This window comes from Leuresthes tenuis, unplaced genomic scaffold, assembly GCF_036924035.1.
Source record: "Leuresthes tenuis unplaced genomic scaffold, fLeuTen1.0.hap1 SCAF_23, whole genome shotgun sequence".
Classification (NCBI taxonomy): Eukaryota; Metazoa; Chordata; class Actinopteri; order Atheriniformes; family Atherinopsidae; genus Leuresthes; species Leuresthes tenuis.
Genome location: NW_027325377.1, coordinates 7,026,605 through 7,047,784, shown reverse-complemented (window position 1 = coordinate 7,047,784; position 21,180 = coordinate 7,026,605). Strand labels below are relative to the sequence as shown.

At 44.1% G+C, this 21,180-nt stretch overlaps 1 protein-coding gene across 1 annotated transcript; it reads right to left on the bottom strand.

Moving 5' to 3' along the window:
* Positions 1-11,801: 11,801 nt before the first annotated feature.
* LOC140282933 (uncharacterized) lies at positions 11,802-14,066 on the bottom strand. The gene is made up of 6 exons (XM_072377530.1): positions 13,569-14,066; positions 13,405-13,470; positions 13,255-13,323; positions 13,080-13,147; positions 12,000-12,540; positions 11,802-11,917 (listed from the first exon to the last, which is right to left on the bottom strand). Exons 1-4 carry the CDS (start codon positions 14,002-14,004, stop codon positions 13,092-13,094), a joined length of 627 nt encoding a protein of 208 aa, XP_072233631.1. The 5' UTR covers positions 14,005-14,066; the 3' UTR covers positions 11,802-11,917; positions 12,000-12,540; positions 13,080-13,091.
* Positions 14,067-21,180: the final 7,114 nt, after the last annotated feature.

Here is a 21,180-nt window from a genome sequence, read left to right as displayed (position 1 = left end):
CTATTATTCCATTTAGGTGAACGCAGGTGAACTCCAGTCCCCATGGGCACTTATTGTCAAATCAGATGATGTGTTGAGGAGCCGTATCAGTCCTTTCTTTGTCCTTCCAAATTAACGACAATTTCGACCATTTCTGACCAAGCTAATTCCCCTTTAATTGGTGTGCTGAGAATGCAGATTTCTCGTAACCCTAATTTCCCCTTGCACTTGTCCTCAGGTCATTTGCATTGATCTATGCGTTTTTTAAGGCAATAGACTATTATTCCATTTAGGTGGATGCAGGTCAACTCCAGTCCCCGTGGGCACTTATTTGTTTAGGAGCCATATCAGTTCTTTCTTAGTCCTTCCAAATTAACGACCATTTCGACCATTTCTGACCAAGCTAATTTCCCTTTAATTGGTGTGCTGAGAATGCAGCTTTCTCGTAACCCTAATTTCCCCTTGCACTTGTCCTCAGGTCATTTGCATTGATCTATGCGTTTTTTAAGGCAATAGACTATTATTCCATTTAGGTGAACGTAGGTCAACTCCAGTCCCCATGGGCACTTATTGTCAAATCAGATGATGTGTTTAGGAGCCGTATCAGTCCTTTCTTTGTCCTTCCAAATTAACGACCATTTCTGACCAAACGATCCATTCCTTGATAGATCAAAAGGAATAGATGTCACAGTTGCAGCTTGCTGATTTTGCTCAGTGTGTTTTTCAGACTAGCTGAATGCATCAAGAGGAGCCTTGCGTCCGATCAGTGAGACATGGGAATTCCGTAGTGTTTCATGGTTTTGCAGATTCTTTTTTTCTTCAGTTTTTAAACAAATTTGTACATGCACATGAGTTGGTCAGCCTTTATAAGACGATTGTTAAGTCCTCTAACCAGAGGAGCACCTAAAAGATTTCTGAGGAATGTAGACATTAATCCCACCAGTTTCCACAGAAAGCAAGCCCTTTCTAATTTATCCTAATTTGCCTTCCATATCTTGGTAAATACTGAATAGATTGTAAAAGCCCAACCCTAAATTTGACGTATGCAAAGTGCAGTTTAATTTTTTTCACCCTTTTTTGCAAATCAGAGAACCTCAAACATCCCTACAGTGAGATAATAATTACTCCACTTCTGTGAAAGGAGGAGCAGTTCATATCCTCTTCCTGAAAGGTCATTGCATATTATGAAGCTCAAATGTGAGATGCAAAGTATAGAACAACAATACATCAAGTGACAATGGTAGTCTTCACAGTTCAAGTTACATCTTCCTGGAGAATGCGGGCATTGATCCTGCTACCTCTCACATGCGATGCAAGCGCTCTACCACGTCAGTTAATTCCCCTTCAATTGCTGTGCTGAGAATGCAGTTTTCTCGTAACCCTAATTTCCCCTTGCACTTTTCCTCAGGTCATTTGCATTGATCTATGCGTTTTTTAAGGCAATAGACTATTATTCCATTTAGGTGGACGCAGGTCAACTCCAGTCCCCGTGGGCACTTATTTGTTTAGGAGCCATATCAGTCCTTTCTTAGTCCTTCCAAATTAACGACCATTTCGACCATTTCTGACCAAGCCAATTCCCCTTTAATTGGTGTGCTGAGAATGCAGTTTTCTTGTAACCCTAATTTCCCCTTGCACTTGTCCTCAGGTCATTTGCATAGATCTATGCTCTATTTAAGGCAATAGACTATTATTCCATTTAGGTGAACGCAGGTCAACTCCAGTCCCCGTGGGCACTTATTTGCAAATCAGATGATGTGTTGAGGAGCCATATCAGTCCTTTCTTAGTCCTTCCGAATTAACGACCATTTCTCACCAAGCTAATTCCCCTTTAATTGGTGTGCTGAGAATGCAGTTTTCTCGTAACCCTAATTTCCCCTTGCACTTGTCCTCACGTCATTTGCATAGATCTATGCGTTTTTTAAGGCAATAGACTATTATTCCATTTAGGTGAACGCAGGTCAACTCCAGTCCCCGTAGGCATTTATTTGCAAATCAGATGATGTGTTGAGGAGCCGTATCAGTCCTTTCTTTGTCCTTCCAAATTAACGACCATTTCTGACCAAACGATCCATTCCTTGATAGATCAAAAGGAATAGATGTCACAGTTGTAGCTTGCTGATTTTGCTCAGTGTGTTTTTTAGACTAGCTGAATGTATCAAGAGGAGCCTTGCGTCCGATCAGTGAGACACGGGAATTCCGTAGTGTTTCATGGTTTTGCAGATTCTTTTTTTCTTCAGTTTTTAAACAAATTTGTAAATGCACATGCGTTGGTCAGCCTTTATAAGATGACCGTTAAGTCCTCTAACCAGAAGAGTACCTAAAAGATTTCTGAGGAATGTAGACATTAATCCCACCAGTTTTCACAGAAAGCAAGCCCTTTCTAATTTGTCCTAATTTGCCTTCCATATCTTGGTAAATACTGAATAGATTGTAAAAGCCCAACCCTAAATTTGACGTATCCAAAGTGCAGTTTAATTTTTTTCACCCTTTTTTGCAAATCAGAGAACCTCAAACATCCCTACAGTGAGATAATAATTACTCCACTTCTGTGAAAGGAGGAGCAGTTCATATCCTCTTCCTGAAAGGTCATTGCATATTATGAAGCTCAAATGTGAGATGCAAAGTATAGAACAACAATACATCAAGTGACAATGGTAGTCTTCACAGTTTAAGTTAAATCTTCCTGGAGAATGCGGGCATTGATCCCGCTACCTCTCACTTGCGCTTGCTGAGTTCCGTCAATTTCGCCAAAGTAAGCCCAAAGTAAGCCCACATTAGCCAATCACGTCTCCCTGTGGCTTACTTTTGACCAATCACGTCTCCTCCTGTGGGCTTACTTTGGGCTTACATTTGACCAATCACGGTTCTTCCCTCTGCTGGCTTACTTTTGACCAATCAGCGTTCCTCCCTCTCCTCCGTCATATTTTGAAGCATTGCGGTCAGGCAGTTCTCGTCTCTCCATCTATCGCTAAGGTAAGTCGTCCTGTTTCATTCCGTTATCGACTGTAAACTTGTATGCTTTTCTACCGTTAATAAATAGCAAAGGGTGTTGCTAAACTTAGCATAAAATGCAAAATATAAAAAGTTAAAAGTATGCGATGATTATGTGTGAATTATGAGCGAAGCGCTGTTTTATGAAAGCCGAAAAAACGGATGAATGAATGAATGAATGGATGGATTGATGGATGGATGGGTAGTTGGATAGATGGATAGATGGAGTAGTGCCAGGAGAGATGTCCAAATATTGACAGTTGTGTTTAGAAAAATGTAGCTAGTTACAGGTAACATGTGGGTAGGAGTAAAACGTTGCTGTCATGCTACCATATGACACGAATAAGTGCCGGTTACAGTTACAGAGTACAGTTAATAAATGTCACAGCAATTATCTTAGGCCTTAATGATGTTATGCTGCGTGCCTTAAAGCCCATATGGACAGATATATTGTATGTACTGAAAGTTAGCCTAATGGCATTTTCCATGGTCCTGTGGGGGGGTTGCGTGATGTTAATGTGGCGTTAATCCACGGATCTGATTCGCTGATTTTACTTCTGATTGAAAGAAAGATAAATAACCACCAGGTCCTCAGCCTAAGTGTGGAAAAGAAGCTCTGGCTGCACCCCTTAATGTTTTTCACACCTCTGTGTTACAGCAGGTGCGAGGGTGTTGGGTGGGGGCGTGGCATGGATGGGAAGAAAAACACTTTCCCTCAGCTCTGTCACTGTGCCTCTTGCAAGTACCCATGGGATGTAACAGCCTCTGTTACAGTTTAATTTACACACTTTTCCTTATTTTCATTCACAGAATGTATGCATATCCAGTTTTTCGCCGCCAGTCAGTCAGTTCAACCAGACTTCTCATGGCGCCGTCGGAGGAGGCAAAGAGGTTTGTCAGTGTCAGGCCTGTAAGGGCGAAACCCAAAGAGGAGGTGCTGGCAGAGGCCAGGACTTTTGTCACTGGCCATGGTGGAGACCAAACTGATGACTTTTTAGTACTGGCTCACTGCCAGCTTCAGTTTGGTATGTACCAAGGCCAGAGATTTAGATGGCTCCTGGAGCACAATCTTAGCTATGCACTATATTTAGTGGATAGTATCTCGAAAGAAAGAGCACAGGAAAACCCGCTAGCACAAAATAAACAGCTTTTCCTGCAGTACACTTCCCAAATCAGAGAGATGACAGAGGAACTGGAGAAGTTTAGGAAGAAGCAGGACATGCAGGCTAAAGCACAGGAAACTGGAGACCCGGGCTTTTTGATGGTGGAGTTTGGAGAATTTAAGGGCCGCTCCATGAAGGAGGTTTATGAGGACCACAGCAAGGAGGCCCAGGCCCTCATTAATTACCTGGTCAGAGCAGATGCCCGGCCCAACACCAACATGGCCTTGTTCAAGGCATATGTCTTGAAGAGACGGACATCTGCCTCCACTTCCTCTGCACCTGCAGCCTCCACTTCCTCTGCACCTCCATCTGCAGCCTCCACTTCCTCTGCACCTCCATCTGCAGCCTCCACTTCCTCTGCACCTCCATCTGCAGCCTCCACTTCCTCTGCACCAGGACTCCAAACTGGTCCATGGAAAACTGCCACTGTGAAAGCGCTGTTGGCGCGGGGCAAACATTTGTCTCCCTCACAGCTGGCAAAAAAGCTGACATCACCAGTTAAACCCTGTGAGTAGGAGTTTGAACTTTGAATTTCCCCGACAGCAGTTCTACATGTGTGGCTTTACCATTTTACTTGACTACACAGACTTGTCCATTTTTTTCAGCTCCAGCACCACAGTGTCCCTTACCACCACCTTCCAAACCCCCAACCAAACAGCTTTTCTCTGCTGGTAAGTGCGCAGCATCTTGTGAACATTTGTCTCTGTGTGTTGTTAACAGTAGGCCTGATAGTTTTAATATTTGTTCATCAGGCACTTCTGAGGATGATGATGAGGAGCTGGTATCGGCTGCAGCGCAATGTGAAGCACAGCTAAATACAGGTGTGGCATATGACACAAATATTGTGTGAATGTTTAGTGACAACACTAAAAAGCATTATTTTGTGGAAAATTTCTACGTTTTAAATATATTTTTCTTCACAATACAGAAATATATCACATCAACCGGGATGCATTCTTTGAGTGCACTTCTTCCAAACCTTAAGGATGTACAAAGGTGTCTGTGTATTGTTATTTTGCTTATCCCTGCTCACTTCAACTTAACTCTGCACATCCGTGTGCTCTAAAACAATCACCTGAATTTTTCACAGTTACACCGCATGCTCCTCCCATTCACGCTTTAGCTCCCTCTAACTCCCTCTGTCTCCCTCTCCCTCTGAGCCCACAGGACGGTGAACATTCGTTGTTCTAACGATTAGAATAGTAGTCATTACAGTGTCTGTGTGCATGTTTCATATCTGTGGGCATCATTAATTCGACTGAATTCATTTTGCATAATTTTCCTTACTCTATTTCATTTAATTGTAACTTTTTAACATCATTTCATTTAAAATTCAGCTGTATTTACTTCATATTTCTTGCATCTAAAAGTTCTACTGGCTTTTTTGCATTTTAACACCATTTTTTTCAGTTTCTTTCTGTAGTATTTCTGCACTACGCCTGTTTGTGAGCTGCATTTATGGCATCTTAATATGAAACGCAACAGTCAACCTAATATTGTTTTGCTGCCTGTTTGCCTCACTTCTCCTTCATTAGCTCTTGCAGCCACTGTGCACCTTGAGGCCTGTGCCGATCCTCCACCAGCAGCGATACCAGGTCTTGTCATTCATCAGCCACCAGCTGAGCTCCCAAGTCACTGGAAGGGTCAGCTTCCATCTTTCCAGCAGGAGTGGATTCGGCGCACGTTATTCAAGGCCAACCCACGAACCGGCAAGCCAGAGCTAGTGACCCCGCTGAAGCTTTGGTGGCATCCTCCTCAGGCCCCTCTCATACACACCCAGCCTCCCGCCTCACCTGACCAGTTCTTCCGTCGGCCAGTCTTCTTATGGATGCCCCAGAAGATGTGGCTGTTTCCTCTCGTCTGTGTCCGTCCAGCCTGTGGCAAGCACAGACTAACAGCAGCAGGGCTGTACCAAACAGTGCGCAAGGTTTTGGACATTGATGGGTGGTATGATCTTGCCACTGAGTATCTGGAGTGCAAACGCTGCTCTAAAAAGTATCCCGCTTGGTCTGAGGACATCTTAGGCCAGCTGGATATGGGCCACCGCAGCCAATTTCCAGCTTTGCTTACATACAGGTAATTCATAATGAATGTCAACCATTATGAGGTGCTTACATTTGTGTTGTTCTTTAGTCATTACACTCTTTATTTTCCTTAGATACTCATGTGACATCCGGGTGCTGAGGATGATGAGGGAGAGGACAATGGGCAACAGTGTGACTCAACTGTACAGAAAACTGCAGGAACAACACAACGAAGCGTGGATGCAGCGTGTCCTGCAGTACCTGACAGCTTGTGAACCATTCACAAGGTCCTCTGTTGTGCACACCCCTGCATTCGTTGAGCCTCCCCTCTTACCAGCCCTTCCCAAGCCCAAGTGGCTGTTGGCTGTGTATGCCAGAGATGTTCTTGGGCGACTGCATGAGGTGAAGGCCAAAATAACAAGTGTCTTTGGCTCTGTCCTCAAGATGGACTCCACAAAAAAGGTATCACAGCCCTGTTTATATGCAGAATTTTGAGTACTGATTGAATACATAATGAATACTGATTTTAACTTTTTTTTTCTAATCTTTTCTAATTTTATCTTTTCTGAATAGGTTACCAAGAAACTTGCTGGTGCTGCTGCAGGTACAGCTGCCTGGTGCACTAATGTGGGCAACGAGCACGGTCAAGTTCTTGTCTCGGTCATGACAGCCGGTGAGGGACAGGCACTTGACGCGATGGCAGCTGGCCTAATGAAGCGGTACAGGGCGGCAGGAGAGGAGCCACCAAAAATAATGTACGTGGACAGAGACTGCTGCAGTCAGCATGGCCTTTGTCGGGTGAAGGCCATGTTTGCAGAGTGGGATGAGCTTCAGGTGCGCCTTGATATCTGGCATTTCATGCGGCGGTTTGCTGCAGGCGTCACAACTGAGGCTCACCTCCTCTACAGCATTTTCATGGCACGCCTGTCCACGTGCATTTTCGAGTGGGATCCGGAAGATGTTGCTGCTCTTCGCCGTGCCAAGGAGAGTGAGCTGGCAGCGAAGAGGATTGGCCACATCTCGGAGGAGACGCTGACCACTCGCATTACCCGGAGGGAGTTGGCGCTGCACTGCAGGAGGAGGACCAGAGGGGTAGAGGAGACCACCAGACTGATTGGGTCACTGATCAGTCTGTTTGACAGTACAAGCGGGAAGGACACTCTGGGTGTTCCTCTGCTGGACCACGAACGGATCCAGCAGATATGGCAGGAGCAGAGGAAACACGTCGGCTGTATCCAAGACCCAGAGGACTTCCCGCTTTACATAAAGACGGGCACCCTGAAGAAAGGCGGTGTGGAGCTGTGCTGCTACAGGTGTGCCCGTGGCTCTACCTCCCTGGAGTCCTTCCACCTCCACTTAAACAGATTCATTCCAGGTATTGCATACATACGGGTTACTACCTATTTTTATTTTTTTCTCATTATCTGGTTGTAATTCTATTACACATTACAGATACTTCATAGCATATGCATGTCATATGTTCTGAATATCTAATGTGACAAATGCTTCTCTGTGCATTTACCCTTCAGGAACCAGTGCCAGTGATGCGCATTTCCAAGCGTATCTTCTGGAAGGGCTGATGCGCTGGAATGATGACCGGATGGAGGACGCCATGAAAGGAGCGCCTGCTTTCCGCTCCTATGGCAGTGCTCTGAGAGAGGCAGTGGACCAGCTCAGCCAAAGGGTGCTGCAGAGACGCTGGGATGAGCGCTACCGCACGCCTGGAGCATACACAGGCAAGACATTGTGCCCCTTTCAACATGAAAAAGAACACCATGATTAATTTGATATTTAATGTCACTATTTATTAATCAGTTAAACCTTTAATGTATTAGAATAGAATAGACTATCTCAATATATATGTACAATGAGATTAAAAGCAACTCCTTAATCAGTGAATGTGAAGGTGCACAAGGTATCTTGATGCAGTGGGAAGGGAAAGTGTAGCTGCTGCTGAGCCTTCATGATGACCGCTGTGATGTTGTCTGTCCAGGAGATGTCAGCCGAGATGAGGACAAAATTATTAGATAGATAGTAGATTAGATTAAATATGAATTACTTTCTTTTTTCTGTTTTGTTTTTGTAGGTGAATTGCTGGGAATGGAGTATCTGTACAGCCAGACCGGCAATACACTGACTCCTGTGCTCCAGAACCCAGAGGAGGAGGACAGGCTGGTGCAGGAAGTCAATGATGAGGATGTACAGGATGAGGGGTTTGAAGAGGAGACCTTGAACGACATCACAGTTCCTGTGCTCCATGAGGATGACCCCTGTCGTGATCTGGTGAACAGGCCCTCATCGTTGATGACGAGTCCTCAGGCCTCTCCACCCCAGGCCCCTGCATCACCTGCTAATCTGCCGTCCACGTCACGTGATGGAGGACAACATCCTGCCGCCGCCCCTTCAGAGCTTCCTGACACTTCTCAGGCTGCTCTGAAGAGTGAAGGCAATCCGTCCAACGAGGCTCAGGTAAGACACATTAAGGGCTATTTAAATCCAATTACATTTTATTTCAGATATATTACTATTAATCGGTTTATTTATTAGGGAGTGGTCATCGGACCAGATGGGCTCGCTGGGTGGGACAAGGTCCAGGATCTCGCTGCTTATCTGGTGGGTCTCCGTGAGGCCTCTTACCTCACTGAGCTGCAGGTGACCCAGGTCATCCAGCTGTGGACAGCTCTCCCTGAAGGCGACAAAGAGCGGGTCAACTACCAGCCTCGTCATCAGCCGCGACTGACAAGTGGTCGTTTTAAGGCTCCTAAGCGGTCTGGAGTCACGCCGGGTGTGGAGAGTGTGAAGCGCTGCTTGATAGGACATCCTGGGGGGCCAGCACAGTGGCCCAGCACCAGCCGCTTGGTGGAGGCAATGTGCATAAGGCTGTGCACTTTGCACAAGACTACCACCAAGAAGGCTGGAGTTTCCACCCCCAGATGGTCCAAGATCCTGAGCGACTACCACCACATCCGGGACTTGGTGCTTAGCAGTCCTGGGGTCCTGGCTGAGACGATGATCCAGCTCTTTGAGCTAAATCAGAGGACACTCATTCAGTGGTAGGTCAGGCACATTATTCACCTCAAATTGACTGAATAGTTCTCTAATGAATACATATCTAACAAAAAATGGTCTTCTCTCAGGTTTCAACGGCGACAGAAGAGCCAGGAGAAGAGTGTCCTTTCTCAGGGAATGGCTCCAACCAACCCGATTCCTCTGGCACCCGACCAGCTTCCACCACCAAAGGAGAAGCTGGGGCTCCTTCCCTCCACATCTGGCCCAAGACATGAGTTTGTCCTCCCTCCAAATCTGGAAGGACAGGCTCCTGTTCTGCGGCCAGGCCGACGGCCCGCTGCTGCCACCAGGGCACACCCTATTTTACCCTCCCCCAAGGCACCAGACCCTGCGCAGCCCATGTCACCACAGTTTGGCACTTTCATCATTAATCCAGTCAATACTGTGTCACTGGTACTGACAGCGTCTGGTGCCTCAACTTCTAGTGCGGGCCCAGCTCCACTAATTCAGTCCCCTGCTGCTCCTGTGTCCCGGTACACAGAGAGGAACAGGCGCCGGCGGGCTCTTGAGGAGGAGAGTGGAGTCCAAAAAAGGAAATATGTCAGAGGAGTCGGCTACAACACCTGTAGCCAGTGTGGCCACCCGAAAACAAAGGAGTTCGGGCACAGCCGTCACGGGAATGAAACATTCTGCTCGCGTGCCTCGAATGAAAAAACACTTGAAGAGTGGTTAAAAGAGAAAAGACCACCAGCAAAATAAATTACAACTGTTTTGCTTGTAAATATTGTATATCCATGTATAGAATGTATATAGTTTTTATGCTTTTACTTATTTATTTTTTTTACTTAGTGTACAGTTTTTTTTACTTTTCTGTAGTTTCACTTCAGTGTTTTATTAAAATGTCATTGCCTCATATACAGACAATAAAGACTCTTGATTCTTAAATATTTGTTTATTTTACTTATATGTCCATATACATTAAATCTGATTGTACCAACATTTAAGACATCATCAAAAAAGCTCCATATTGTCCCACAGCCTTTGAAGACACACTTTATTGTTATTATCATTACACAGAAACAGAAATAAACATTACAAGCCAATGAGGGGCATGTGATCTTAAAGTCAGCAATCTTCTTCATAATAAACACAAAATAATAAGTATGAATAAATACAATAACGTGACACTGTTATGGCATCAGTCTTATTATTATTATTATGGCTATTATTATTATAATAACAATAAACAGATAAGAATTACTTGTCATTGGGGGCATAGAATCCTAAAGCTAAAGCCATATTCTTAGTAATACACACAGAATAAGTATTAATTAATACAATGATCAGAAATCGCAATCGGATTTCTGATCGCTGATCGCTGGGGAGCGTCATAGCTCTGTCCGGCAGATCTCCGGTTCGCATCTACCTCACGCCAGGTGACTCAATTAACATACAACTAACAATGTTCCATAATGCTCAGAGATATCGCCTGAATATAGCTGTAGGGAATAATGTCAATGATATTTCTTTATTCTTTATTTTTTTGGGTCTTTTTGCTGGCGCACGGGCACACCTGTAGCAGCACAGCTCCACACCGCCTTTCTTCAGGGTGCCCGTCTTTATGTAAAGCGGGAAGTCCTCTGGGTCTTGGATACAGCCGACGTGTTTCCTCTGCTCCTGCCATATCTGCTGGATCCGTTCGTGGTCCAGCAGAGGAACACCCAGAGTGTCCTTCCCGCTTGTACTGTCAAACAGACTGATCAGTGACCCAATCAGTCTGGTGGTCTCCTCTACCCCTCTGGTCCTCCTCCTGCAGTGCAGCGCCAACTCCCTCCGGGTAATGCGAGTGGTCAGCGTCTCCTCCGAGATGTGGCCAATCCTCTTCGCTGCCAGCTCACTCTCCTTGGCACGGCGAAGAGCAGCAACATCTTCCGGATCCCACTCGAAAATGCACGTGGACAGGCGTGCCATGAAAATGCTGTAGAGGAGGTGAGCCTCAGTTGTGACGCCTGCAGCAAACCGCCGCATGAAATGCCAGATATCAAGGCGCACCTGAAGCTCATCCCACTCTGCAAACATGGCCTTCACCCGACAAAGGCCATGCTGACTGCAGCAGTCTCTGTCCACGTACATTATTTTTGGTGGCTCCTCTCCTGCCGCCCTGTACCGCTTCATTAGGCCAGCTGCCATCGCGTCAAGTGCCTGTCCCTCACCGGCTGTCATGACCGAGACAAGAACTTGACCGTGCTCGTTGCCCACATTAGTGCACCAGGCAGCTGTACCTGCAGCAGCACCAGCAAGTTTCTTGGTAACCTATTCAGAAAAGATAAAATTAGAAAAGATTAGAAAAAAAAAAAAGTTAAAATCAGTATTCATTATGTATACACTCAAAATTCTGCATATAAACAGGGCTGTGATACCTTTTTTGTGGAGTCCATCTTGAGGACAGAGCCAAAGATGCTGGTTATTTTGGCCTTCACCTCATGCAGTCGCCCAAGAACATCCCTGGCATACACAGCCAACAGCCACTTGGGCTTGGGAAGGGCTGGTAAGAGGGGAGGCTCAGTGAATGCAGGGTGGTGCACAACAGAGGACCTTGTGAATGGTTCACAAGCTGTCAGGTACTGCAGGACACGCTGCATCCACGCTTCGCTGTGTTGTTCCTGCAGTTTTCTGTACAGTTGAGTCACACTGTTGCCCATTGTCCTCTCCCTCATCATCCTCAGCACCCGGATGTCACATGAGTATCTAAGGAAAATAAAGAGTGTAATGACTAAAGAACAACACAAATGTAAGCACCTCATAATGGTTGACATTCATTATGAATTACCTGTATGTAAGCAAAGCTGGAAATTGGCTGCGGTGGCCCATATCCAGCTGGCCTAAGATGTCCTCAGACCAAGCGGGATACTTTTTAGAGCAGCGTTTGCACTCCAGATACTCAGTGGCAAGATCATACCACCCATCAATGTCCAAAACCTTGCGCACTGTTTGGTACAGCCCTGCTGCTGTTAGTCTGTGCTTGCCACAGGCTGGACGGACACAGACGAGAGGAAACAGCCACATCTTCTGGGGCATCCATAAGAAGACTGGCCGACAGAAGAACTGGTCAGGTGAGGCGGGAGGCTGGGTGTGTATGAGAGGGGCCTGAGGAGGATGCCACCAAAGCTTCAGCGGGGTCACTAGCTCTGGCTTGCCGGTTCGTGGGTTGGCCTTGAATAACGTGCGCCGAATCCACTCCTGCTGGAAAGATGGAAGCTGACCCTTCCAGTGACTTGGGAGCTCAGCTGGTGGCTGATGAATGACAAGACCTGGTATCGCTGCTGGTGGAGGATCGGCACAGGCCTCAAGGTGCACAGTGGCTGCAAGAGCTAATGAAGGAGAAGTGAGGCAAACAGGCAGCAAAACAATATTAGGTTGACTGTTGCGTTTCATATTAAGATGCCATAAATGCAGCTAACAAACAGGCGCCGTGCAGAAATACTACAGAAAGAAACTGAAAAAAATGGTGTTAAAATGCAAAAAAGCCAGTGGAACTTTTAGATGCAAGAAATATGAAGTAAATACAGCTGAATTTTAAATGAAATGATGTTAAAAAGTTACAATTAAATGAAATAGAGTAAGGAAAATTATGCAAAATTAATTCAGTCGAATTAATGATGCCCACAGATATGAAACATGCACACAGACACTGTAATGACTACTATTCTAATCGTTAGAACAACGAATGTTCACCGTCCTGTGGGCTCAGAGGGAGAGGGAGGCAGAGGGAGTTAGAGGGAGCTAAAGCGTGAATGGGAGGAGCATGCGGTGTAACTGTGAAAAATTCAGGTGATTGTTTTAGAGCACACGGATGTGCAGAGTTAAGTTGAAGTGAGCAGGGATAAGCAAAATAACAATACACAGACACCTTTGTACATCCTTAAGGTTTGGAAGAAGTGCACTCAAAGAATGCATCCCGGTTGATGTGATATATTTCTGTATTGTGAAGAAAAATATATTTAAAACGTAGAAATTTTCCACAAAATAATGCTTTTTAGTGTTGTCACTAAACATTCACACAATATTTGTGTCATATGCCACACCTGTATTTAGCTGTGCTTCACATTGCGCTGCAGCAGATACCAGCTCCTCATCATCATCCTCAGAAGTGCCTGATGAACAAATATTAAAACTATCAGGCCTACTGTTAACAACACACAGAGACAAATGTTCACAAGATGCTGCGCACTTACCAGCAGAGAAAAGCTGTTTGGTCGGGGGTTTGGAAGGTGGTGGTAAGGGACACTGTGGTGCTGGAGCTGAAAAAAATGGACAAGTCTGTGTAGTCAAGTAAAATGGTAAAGCCACACATGTAGAACTGCTGTCGGGGAAATTCAAAGTTCAAACTCCTACTCACAGGGTTTAACTGGTGATGTCAGCTTTTTTGCCAGCTGTGAGGGAGACAAATGTTTGCCCCGCGCCAACAGCGCTTTCACAGTGGCAGTTTTCCATGGACCAGTTTGGAGTCCTGGTGCAGAGGAAGTGGAGGCTGCAGATGGAGGTGCAGAGGAAGTGGAGGCTGCAGATGGAGGTGCAGAGGAAGTGGAGGCAGATGTCCGTCTCTTCAAGACATATGCCTTGAACAAGGCCATGTTGGTGTTGGGCCGGGCATCTGCTCTGACCAGGTAATTAATGAGGGCCTGGGCCTCCTTGCTGTGGTCCTCATAAACCTCCTTCATGGAGCGGCCCTTAAATTCTCCAAACTCCACCATCAAAAAGCCCGGGTCTCCAGTTTCCTGTGCTTTAGCCTGCATGTCCTGCTTCTTCCTAAACTTCTCCAGTTCCTCTGTCATCTCTCTGATTTGGGAAGTGTACTGCAGGAAAAGCTGTTTATTTTGTGCTAGCGGGTTTTCCTGTGCTCTTTCTTTCGAGATACTATCCACTAAATATAGTGCATAGCTAAGATTGTGCTCCAGGAGCCATCTAAATCTCTGGCCTTGGTACATACCAAACTGAAGCTGGCAGTGAGCCAGTACTAAAAAGTCATCAGTTTGGTCTCCACCATGGCCAGTGACAAAAGTCCTGGCCTCTGCCAGCACCTCCTCTTTGGGTTTCGCCCTTACAGGCCTGACACTGCCAAACCTCTTTGCCTCCTCCGACGGCGCCATGAGAAGTCTGGTTGAACTGGCTGACTGGCGGCGAAAAACTGGATATGCATACATTCTGTGAATGAAAATAAGGAAAAGTGTGTAAATTAAACTGTAACAGAGGCTGTTACATCCCATGGGTACTTGCAAGAGGCACAGTGACAGAGCTGAGGAAAAGTGTTTTTCTTCCCATCCATGCCACGCCCCCACCCAAAACCCTCGCACCTGCTGTAACACAGAGGTGTGAAAAACAGCAGGGGGTGCAGCCAGAGCTTCTTTTCCACACTTAGCCTGAGGACCTGGTGGTTATTTATCTTTCTTTCAATCAGAAGTAAAATCAGCGAATCAGATCCGTGGATTAACGCCACATTAACATCACGCAACCTCCCCACAGGACCATGGAAAATGCCATTAGGCTAACTTTCAGTACATACAGTATATCTGTCCATATGGGCTTTAAGGCACGCAGCATAACATCATTAAGGCCTAAGATAATTGCTGTGACATTTATTAACTGTACTCTGTAACTGTAACCGGCACTTATTCGTGTCATATGGTAGCATGACAGCAACGTTTTACTCCTAGCCACATGTTACCTGTAACTAGCTAAATTTTTCTAAACACAACTGTCAATATTTGGACATCTCTCCTGGCACTACTCCATCTATCCATCTATCCAACTATCCAACTACCCATCCATCCATCAATCCATCCATTCATTCATTCATTCATCCGTTTTTTCGGCTTTCATAAAACAGCGCTTCGCTCATAATTCACACATAATCATCGCATACTTTTAACTTTTTATATTTTTCATTTTATGCTAAGTTTAGCAACACCCTTTGCTATTTATTTACGGTAGAAAAGCATACAAGTTTACATTCGATAACGGAATGAAACAGGACGACTTACCTTAGCGATAGATGGAGAGACGAGAACTGCCTGACCGCAATGCTTCAAAATATGACGGAGGAGAGGGAGGAACGCTGATTGGTCAAAAGTAAGCCAGCAGAGGGAAGAACCGTGATTGGTCAAATGTAAGCCCAAAGTAAGCCCACAGGAGGAGACGTGATTGGTCAAAAGTAAGCCACAGGGAGACGTGATTGGCTAATGTGGGCTTACTTTGGGCTTACTTTGGGCTTACTTTGGCGAAATTGACGGAACTCAGCAAGCGCAAGTGAGAGGTAGCGGGATCAATGCCCGCATTCTCCAGGAAAATTTAACTTAAACTGTGAAGACTACCATTGTCACTTGATGTATTGTTGTTCTATACTTTGCATCTCACATTTGAGCTTCATAATATGCAATGACCTTTCAGGAAGAGGATATGAACTGCTCCTCCTTTCACAGAAGTGGAGTAATTATTATCTCACTGTAGGGATGTTTGAGGTTCTCTGATTTGCAAAAAAGGGTGAAAAAAATTAAACTGCACTTTGCATACGTCAAATTTAGGGTTGGGCTTTTACAATCTATTCAGTATTTACCAAGATATGGAAGGCAAATTAGGACAAATTAGAAAGGGCTTGCTTTCTGTGGAAACTGGTGGGATTAATGTCTACATTCCTCAGAAATCTTTTAGGTGCTCTTCTGGTTAGAGGACTTAACCGTCGTCTTATAAAGGCTGACCAACGCATGTGCATTTACAAATTTGTTTAAAAGCTGAAGAAAAAAAGAATCTGCAAAACCATGAAACACTACGGAATTCCCGTGTCTCACTGATCGGACGCAAGGCTCCTCTTGATACATTCAGCTAGTCTAAAAAACACACTGAGCAAAATCAGCAAGCTACAACTGTGACATCTATTCCTTTTGATCTATCAAGGAATGGATCGTTTGGTCAGAAATGGTCGTTAATTTGGAAGGACAAAGAAAGGACTGATACGGCTCCTCAACACATCATCTGATTTGCAAATAAGTTCCCACGGGGACTGGAGTTGACCTACGTTCATCTAAATGGAATAATAGTCTATTGCCTTAAAAAACACATAGATCAATGCAAATTACCTGAGGACAAGTGCAAGGGGAAATTAGGGTTACGAGAAAACTGCATTCTCAGCACAGCAATTGAAGGGGAATTAACTGAAGTGGTAGAGCGCTCGCTTAGCATGTGAGAGGTAGCGGGATCAATGCCCGCATTCTCCAGGAAGATGTAACTTAATCTGTGAAGACTACCATTGTCACTTGATGTATTGTTGTTCTATACTTTGCATCTCACATTTGAGCTTCATAATATGCAATGACCTTTCAGGAAGAGGATATGAACTGCTCCTCCTTTCACAGAAGTGGAGTAATTATTATCTCACTGTAGGGATGTTTGAGGTTCTCTGATTTGCAAAAAAGGGTGAAAAAAATTAAACTGCACTTTGGATACGTCAAATTTAGGGTTGGGCTTTTACAATCTATTCAGTATTTACCAAGATATGGAAGGCAAATTAGGACAAATTAGAAAGGGCTTGCTTTCTGTGAAAACTGGTGGGATTAATGTCTACATTCCTCAGAAATCTTTTAGGTGCTCTTCTGGTTAGAGGACTTAACGGTCGTCTTATAAAGGCTGACCAACTCATGTGCATGTACAAATTTGTTTAAAAACTGAAGAAAAAAAGAATCTGCAAAACCATGAAACACTACGGAATTCCCGTGTCTCACTGATCGGACGCAAGGCTCCTCTTGATACATTCAGCTAGTCTGAAAAACACACTGAGCAAAATCAGCAAGCTACAACTGTGACATCTATTCCTTTTGATCTATCAAGGAATGGATCGTTTGGTCAGAAATGGTCGTTAATTTGGAAGGACAAAGAAAGGACTGATACGGCTCCTCAACACATCATCTGATTTGCAAATAAGTTCCCACGGGGACTGGAGTTGACCTACGTTCATCTAAATGGAATAATAGTCTATTGCCTTAAAAAACACATAGATCAATGCAAATGACCTGAGGACAAGTGCAAGGGGAAATTAGGGTTACGAGAAAACTGCATTCTCAGCACAGCAATTGAAGGGGAATTAACTGAAGTGGTAGAGCGCTTGCATCGCATGTGAGAGGTAGCGGGATCAATGCGCGCATTCTCCAGGAAGATGTAACTTAATCTGTGAAGACTACCATTGTCACTTGGTGTATTATTGTTATGTACTTTTCATCTCACGTTTGAGCTTCATAATATGCAATGACCCTTCAGGTAGAGGATATGAATTATTCCTCCTTTCACAGAAGTGGAGTAATTATTATCTCACTGTAGCGATGTTTGAGGTTCTGTGATTTGCAAAAAAAAAAGGGTGAAAAAAATTAAACTGCACTTTGGATACGTCAAGTTTAGGGTTGGGCTTTTACAATCTATTCAGTATATACCAAGATATGGAAGGCAAATTAGGACAAATTAGAAAGGGCTTGCTTTCTGTGGAAACTGGTGGGATTAATGTCTACATTCCTCAGAAATCTTTTAGGTGCTCTTCTGGTTAGAGGACTTAACCGTCGTCTTATAAAGGCTGACCAACGCATGTGCATTTACAAATTTGTTTAAAAGCTGAAGAACAAAAGAATCTGCAAAACCATGAAACACTACGGAATTCCCGTGTCTCACTGATCGGACGCAAGGCTCCTCTTGATACATTCAGCTAGTCTAAAAAACACACTGAGCAAAATCAGCAAGCTACAACTGTGACATCTATTCCTTTTGATGTATCAAGGAATGGATCGTTTGGTCAGAAATGGTCGTTAATTTGGAAGGACAAAGAAAGGACTGATACGGCTCCTCAACACATCATCTGATTTGACAATAAGTGCCCATGGGGACTGGAGTTCACCTGCGTTCACCTAAATGGAATAATAGTCTATTGCCTTAAAAAACGCATAGATCAATGCAAATGACCTGAGGACAAGTGCAAGGGGAAATTAGGGTTACGAGAAAACTGCATTCTCAGCACACCAATTAAAGGGGAATTAGCTTGATCAGAAATGGTCGAAATGGTCGTTAATTTGGAAGGACAAAGAAAGGACTGATACGGCTCCTCAACACATCATCTGATTTGACAATAAGTGCCCATGGGGACTGGAGTTCACCTGCGTTCACCTAAATGGAATAATAGTCTATTGCCTTAAAAAACGCATAGATCAATGCAAATGACCTGAGGACAAGTGCAAGGGGAAATTAGGGTTACGAGAAAACTGCATTCTCAGCACACCAATTAAAGGGGAATTAGCTTGGTCAGAAATGGTCGAAATGGTCGTTAATTTGGAAGGACAAAGAAAGGACTGATACGGCTCCTCAACACATCATCTGATTTGACAATAAGTGCCCATGGGGACTGGAGTTCACCTGCGTTCACCTAAATGGAATAATAGTCTATTGCCTTAAAAAACGCATAGATCAATGCAAATGACCTGAGGACAAGTGCAAGGGGAAATTAGGGTTACGAGAAAACTGCATTCTCAGCACACCAATTAAAGGGGAATTAGCTTGGTCAGAAATGGTCGAAATGGTCGTTAATTTGGAAGGACTAAGAAAGGACTGATATGGCTCCTAAACAAATAAGTGCCCACGGGGACTGAAGTTGACCTGCGTCCACCTAAATGGAATAATAGTCTATTGCCTTAAAAAACGCATAGATCAATGCAAATGACCTGAGGAAAAGTGCAAGGGGAAATTAGGGTTACGAGAAAACTGCATTCTCAGCACACCAATAAGAGGGGAATTAGCTCAAGTGGTAGAGCGCTCGCTTAGCATGTGAGAGGTAGCGGGATCAATGCCCGCATTCTCCAGGAAGATGTAACTTAATCTGTGAAGACTACCATTGTCACTTGATGTATTGTTGTTCTATACTTTGCATCTCACATTTGAGCTTCATAATATGCAATGACCTTTCAGGAAGAGGATATGAACTGCTCCTCCTTTCACAGAAGTGGAGTTATTATTATCTCACTGTAGGGATGTTTGAGGTTCTCTGATTTGCAAAAAAGGGTGAAAAAAATTAAACTGCACTTTGGATACGTCAAATTTAGGGTTGGGCTTTTACAATCTATTCAGTATTTACCAAGATATGGAAGGCAAATTAGGACAAATTAGAAAGGGCTTGCTTTCTGTGAAAACTGGTGGGATTAATGTCTACATTCCTCAGAAATCTTTTAGGTGCTCTTCTGGTTAGAGGACTTAACGGTCGTCTTATAAAGGCTGACCAACTCATGTGCATGTACAAATTTGTTTAAAAACTGAAGAAAAAAAGAATCTGCAAAACCATGAAACACTACGGAATTCCCGTGTCTCACTGATCGGACGCAAGGCTCCTCTTGATACATTCAGCTAGTCTGAAAAACACACTGAGCAAAATCAGCAAGCTACAACTGTGACATCTATTCCTTTTGATCTATCAAGGAATGGATCGTTTGGTCAGAAATGGTCGTTAATTTGGAAGGACAAAGAAAGGACTGATACGGCTCCTCAACACATCATCTGATTTGCAAATAAGTTCCCACGGGGACTGGAGTTGACCTACGTTCATCTAAATGGAATAATAGTCTATTGCCTTAAAAAACACATAGATCAATGCAAATGACCTGAGGACAAGTGCAAGGGGAAATTAGGGTTACGAGAAAACTGCATTCTCAGCACAGCAATTGAAGGGGAATTAACTGAAGTGGTAGAGCGCTTGCATCGCATGTGAGAGGTAGCGGGATCAATGCGCGCATTCTCCAGGAAGATGTAACTTAATCTGTGAAGACTACCATTGTCACTTGGTGTATTATTGTTATGTACTTTTCATCTCACGTTTGAGCTTCATAATATGCAATGACCCTTCAGGTAGAGGATATGAATTATTCCTCCTTTCACAGAAGTGGAGTAATTATTATCTCACTGTAGCGATGTTTGAGGTTCTGTGATTTGCAAAAAAAAAAGGGTGAAAAAAATTAAACTGCACTTTGGATACGTCAAGTTTAGGGTTGGGCTTTTACAATCTATTCAGTATATACCAAGATATGGAAGGCAAATTAGGACAAATTAGAAAGGGCTTGCTTTCTGTGGAAACTGGTGGGATTAATGTCTACATTCCTCAGAAATCTTTTAGGTGCTCTTCTGGTTAGAGGACTTAACCGTCGTCTTATAAAGGCTGACCAACGCATGTGCATTTACAAATTTGTTTAAAAGCTGAAGAACAAAAGAATCTGCAAAACCATGAAACACTACGGAATTCCCGTGTCTCACTGATCGGACGCAAGGCTCCTCTTGATACATTCAGCTAGTCTAAAAAACACACTGAGCAAAATCAGCAAGCTACAACTGTGACATCTATTCCTTTTGATCTATCAAGGAATGGATCGTTTGGTCAGAAATGGTCGTTAATTTGGAAGGACAAAGAAAGGACTGATACGGCTCCTCAACACATCATCTGATTTGCAAATAAGTTCCCACGGGGACTGGAGTTGACCTACGTTCATCTAAATGGAATAATAGTCTATTGCCTTAAAAAACACATAGATCAATGCAAATTACCTGAGGACAAGTGCAAGGGGAAATTAGGGTTACGAGAAAACTGCATTCTCAGCACACCAATAAGAGGGGAATTAGCTTGGTCAGAAATGGTCGAAATGGTCGTTAATTTGGAAGGACAAAGAAAGGACTGATACGGCTCCTCAACACATCATCTGATTTGACAATAAGTGCCCATGGGGACTGGAGTTCACCTGCGTTCACCTAAATGGAATAATAGTCTATTGCCTTAAAAAACGCATAGATCAATGCAAATGACCTGAGGACAAGTGCAAGGGGAAATTAGGGTTACGAGAAAACTGCATTCTCAGCACACCAATTAAAGGGGAATTAGCTTGGTCAGAAATGGTCGAAATGGTCGTTAATTTGGAAGGACTAAGAAAGGACTGATATGGCTCCTA

Bases quoted from the DNA above. Each gene is read 5' to 3' on its own strand.
- LOC140282933 (XM_072377530.1), bottom strand. From the start codon at position 14,004: ATGACAGAGGAACTGGAGAAGTTTAGGAAGAAGCAGGACATGCAGGCT. The intron at 13,324-13,404 runs GTAAGTGCGCAG...TTTGTTCATCAG, and splicing joins CAAACAGCTTTTCTCTGCTG to GCACTTCTGAGGATGATGAT. The intron at 13,148-13,254 runs GTGTGGCATATG...TTCACAATACAG, and splicing joins TGAAGCACAGCTAAATACAG to AAATATATCACATCAACCGG.